The sequence below is a fragment of the Alligator sinensis genome, unplaced genomic scaffold (assembly GCF_000455745.1).
Source record: "Alligator sinensis unplaced genomic scaffold, ASM45574v1 scaffold647_2, whole genome shotgun sequence".
NCBI lineage: Eukaryota > Metazoa > Chordata > Crocodylia > Alligatoridae > Alligator > Alligator sinensis.
Window position 1 is genome coordinate 2789241 of NW_005841832.1, and position 3683 is coordinate 2792923.

A 3683-nucleotide genomic window follows, 5' to 3' on the forward strand; every position below is an offset into this window, starting at 1 on the left:
GGGCGCAGCTACCACGACCCCCAGCGCTACGCACACAGGTGAGGGGACACAGTGGGGGGGGTCTGGGGCCGGGGCTAGGAAACCTCGGGGGTCTTTAGAGGCGGGTGATGGAGGGCAAACCCAGGAGCCGGGCAGGGGACTGTGGGGGGTGGAACTATGGTATAGGGGGCTCTGCAGGGAGTGTATTATGGAGGGTTCTACAGGGGCTGGGACCCTAGAGGCACCTTGGTGGTGGGTGAGGGGGGCTCTGAGCAGATCTGCAGGGGCAGGGGGGACCCTAGGAGCATCCACAGCAGTCTGAGGGGGGGCCCATGGGTATGCACTGAGGTTGGGGGAGTGGAGGAAGCCCTACAGGTAGAGGGGTATATGGGGTAGCTGGGGGGGGGCACAGAGTTATGGGGGTGTATAGGAGTAGTTATGGGGCACAGGGCTGTGTGGGTGTGTAGGGTAGCTGAGGGGAACAGAGCTATGGGGGGCCCTAGAAGTCTAGGGGTATATAGATGTAGCAGGGGGTGGGAACAGGGCTGTGGGGGGAACTCTAGAGGTATAGGAGTGTACAGGAATAGCTGCGGGGTTTATAGATTTATGGGGAGCCTCAGAGGTATGGGGGTGTATAAAGATAGCTGGGAGGACACAAAGGTATGGAAGGACCTTAAAGGGGTGGGGGACCCTAGGGCTGTGGTTATGTATGGGGTAGGTGGGGGGCATAGTGATATGGGGGGCCCTAGAGGTATAGGGGTAGCTGGGGGGCACAGGGCTATGGGGGTGTATAGGGGTAGCGGGGGATAGGGGGCAGCTGGGGGGCACAGTTACGGGGTGTATAAGTGTAGCTGGCAAGCATGGGAATAGCTGGGGGAGGCACAGCTATGGGGGAGTGTGGGGATGCCAGGCGTGTCCACAGGGATGGAGGGGAGCTGGGAGGGGTCTCTGGGAAGCCTGGCCATGCCCATTACCCCCCAGGCCCCTGCCAGAACAAGCCAGCACTCCCAGGGGGTCCCTGCGCCCTGGCTCCTGGACCCCCCTGCACGAGGACATCAACCGGGTGGAAGAGCGCAAGCACGGCTTCAAAACCAGCGTGAAGAAGCTGCTGCAGCGTCGAGCCAGCCCCCGTCGCAGCCCCCCTGGCCCCCTGCCTGCCCGTGGAGACTCCCTCAAGAGGCAGAAGGGGGGCGAGGGGGAGGAGGGGGGGCGCCGCCGGTACACCCGCTCCTTCTCCTTCAAGGGGTTGCTGCGGAGGAAGGGCCTGGCCCGAGAGGAGCAGGATCCCCATCCCCCCCCATCCCCCTCCTTGCTGCGCCCCACCTCCCTGCCTGTCACCCCCTGCTACTGCACGGACCTCCCTGCACTGGGACAGCAGGATCCCATGGCACACGGTAAGGGGCCCCAGAGACACTGGCCAGGAGGAAACCCAGGTGTCCTAAGGCTCTAGGTCCTGTTCCTCTCAGAGTAGGGAGAAAACCCAGGCATCTGGGGAGTCCCTGGTGCCCTGACCAAACCCACCAGACCCAATGTGCTACCCAGAGCTAGGAGGGAACCCAGGTGTCCTGGCTCCCATCCCCCCTCCCCCATCTAACCTACCAGACCTCACTCACCCCCCAGAGCAGTGTCCCAGCCCCCCAGAGCCCCTACACTACATCATTGTGCCTTCTGGGAGCTGGGGGAAGAACCCTAGACACCCTGGCTACCAGCCCCAACTCTATCTCACCAGACCCCACTCACATCCTAGAACTAGGAGAGGACCCCCATGCTCTCCACGAGCTGGTGGGAGAGTCTAGATGTCCTGACCCACAGCCCCCTGCTCTAAACAGCTCTGCCCCCCAGGCCAGCCACCGCAGGACCCTGCTCTCTATGCCCAGGCAGCCCAGAAGCTGGACAAACTGCTGAAGCAGCAGCAGCTGAAGAGCCCTGGGAGCGCTAATGGGGCTCCCTCCCCCAGGCTGGGGGCCAGGACCCCCGGTGTCCAGCTGGGCATCAGGCACTCAGGTAAGCTGCTACCTGGGACAGGGCCAGGGGCTCCCTGCCCTCTGGGGGAAGCCGAGTGCTCACAGGCCTGTCTTTGCCTCCAGCTCTGCCAGACCACTCCTCGGAGACTGCCAGTGAGCAGCACAGGGAGCAGGTGATCCAGAGACTCATCAGCCTCCTGGAAGAGCAGGCTGAGGACATCAATCGGGAGGTACTGGTCTGAGCCCCTGCACTTGTCAGCCAGTGCCCCTCACTCCTGACCTGCAGCCCCCTGTGCCTTCCCTGGTGCTCCTCCTGCCCCACAGACTGCCCCCACACCATGCCACTCACACCCAACCTCCACAAACCCAGCACATGGCCCCTCCCCAGCCCTGTCAGTTTTCCCACACCTGCAGCCCCCTACTTCCCCCAAGTCCTAAGAGCCACTGTTATGCCCTCCCTGCAATCCTTTTCCCTAGCCCTGCCAATTCCCCTCACTCCTGACCCACAGCCCCTTTGCCCTCCCTCAGTGCCCCTTACTCTGGACCTGCAACCCCTGCTCCCCCCCCTGCCCAGCCAGTGCCCCTCATTCCCAGCCTGTAGGACTGTGCCTCCTCCAGCCCCTCACTCCCGAACCGTATCCCCCTGCCCCCCACAGCCCTGCTGATGCTATGACATTTCCCCTCACCCGCAGATGGAGACAGACCCCGTGCTGCGCAGCACCCTGTCCCGCATGTCCTTCCACAGCTTCTCCCAGCTGGCTGAGGCCTTCGCCGCCCGTGCGCCCCCCAGCAGCCCCAGCCCCCAGCTCACGCGCCTGGCACTCACTATGGAGCTGACCCGGAGAGTGGCTGGGATCAGCAACCATGCAGTGCAGACCCTCATGGGCTACAGCCTCCAGTACATGGAGCTCTTCGTGCCCTGGCTCCAGCAGCAGGGCGGCTGGGTAGGGGGGCCAGGCCAGCCTGGGGAGGGGGCTTTGCGATGGGGTGGGATTTACATGGGGGACTGGTAGGGGATGGGAATTATGTGGGGAGGAGGGATCACCATGCCTAGGGAAGGGGCAGCTGGGTTGGGCTGGGGAGACCAGGGGACATAGGTTAAAGGGACACTTGGTCAGAGGGGATTGGGTGTGGTGGCCACATGGGGGGAGGGGGGGGGAACTGTATGAACTAGGGGGCCAGGCTACAGTGGACATGGAAGGAATCTAGGGCTGTCTGTGGGCCATGCTTGGGGTGGGAGCTGTTGGTCTATCTGGGCTGGGCCTCCCCCCTACAAGCCTCCTCCCCACCCCACAGGAGAGCATCGTGGGACAGGACGAGCTCTTCGACCTCCAGCTCGACTAGGGGGAGGAGGCAGGATGCAAGTAGGGTGGGGGGGAGGGGGGCTGGCCATCCACCCCCCAGAAGCCACGGTGATGGGGTGGCACCCTATCTATGGGGAGGCCCCCTGGCATTCTCAGGGTACATCCAGCTGGAGGGGACCCCAAACCAGATACCTCCCCTGGGACCATGGGGGGCCCACTGTGACCTCTTATTAAACATTTTAAAAATATATTTAACAAAGTTCTTGATGGCTCCGGACCCTTCTTGTCCCGCCTGCATCCCTCCTTGGGGAAGCAGCAGGGCAGCTGCAGCTACTTCTGGGGAGGGAGTATTGTATTGGACCTCCCCCCCGGCCTGGAGCTGCGATGCACCTGGGGTGGGGATGGCAAGGAGTCCCCCAGGGTGGGGGGGCAGAGG

At 63.3% G+C, this 3683-nt stretch overlaps 2 protein-coding genes across 2 annotated transcripts in view; one reads left to right on the plus strand and one right to left on the minus strand.

The window, feature by feature from the left end:
- Positions 1 to 3620, plus strand: part of BCL2L12 (BCL2 like 12) — a 3977-nt gene extending 357 nt beyond the window's left edge. The window contains 6 exon segments of the mRNA XM_014517183.2: positions 1 to 38; positions 961 to 1373; positions 1822 to 1983; positions 2067 to 2173; positions 2636 to 2887; positions 3240 to 3620. The exon segment at positions 1 to 38 is cut by the window's left edge and continues 126 nt beyond it. Coding sequence (XP_014372669.2) covers positions 1 to 38; positions 961 to 1373; positions 1822 to 1983; positions 2067 to 2173; positions 2636 to 2887; positions 3240 to 3287 — 1020 coding nt within the window. The 3' untranslated portion in view covers positions 3288 to 3620.
- The window catches only part of IRF3 (interferon regulatory factor 3), a 12073-nt gene that overhangs the window by 8171 nt on the left and 219 nt on the right, over positions 1 to 3683 (minus strand). The gene's annotated exons all lie outside the window — the stretch shown is intronic.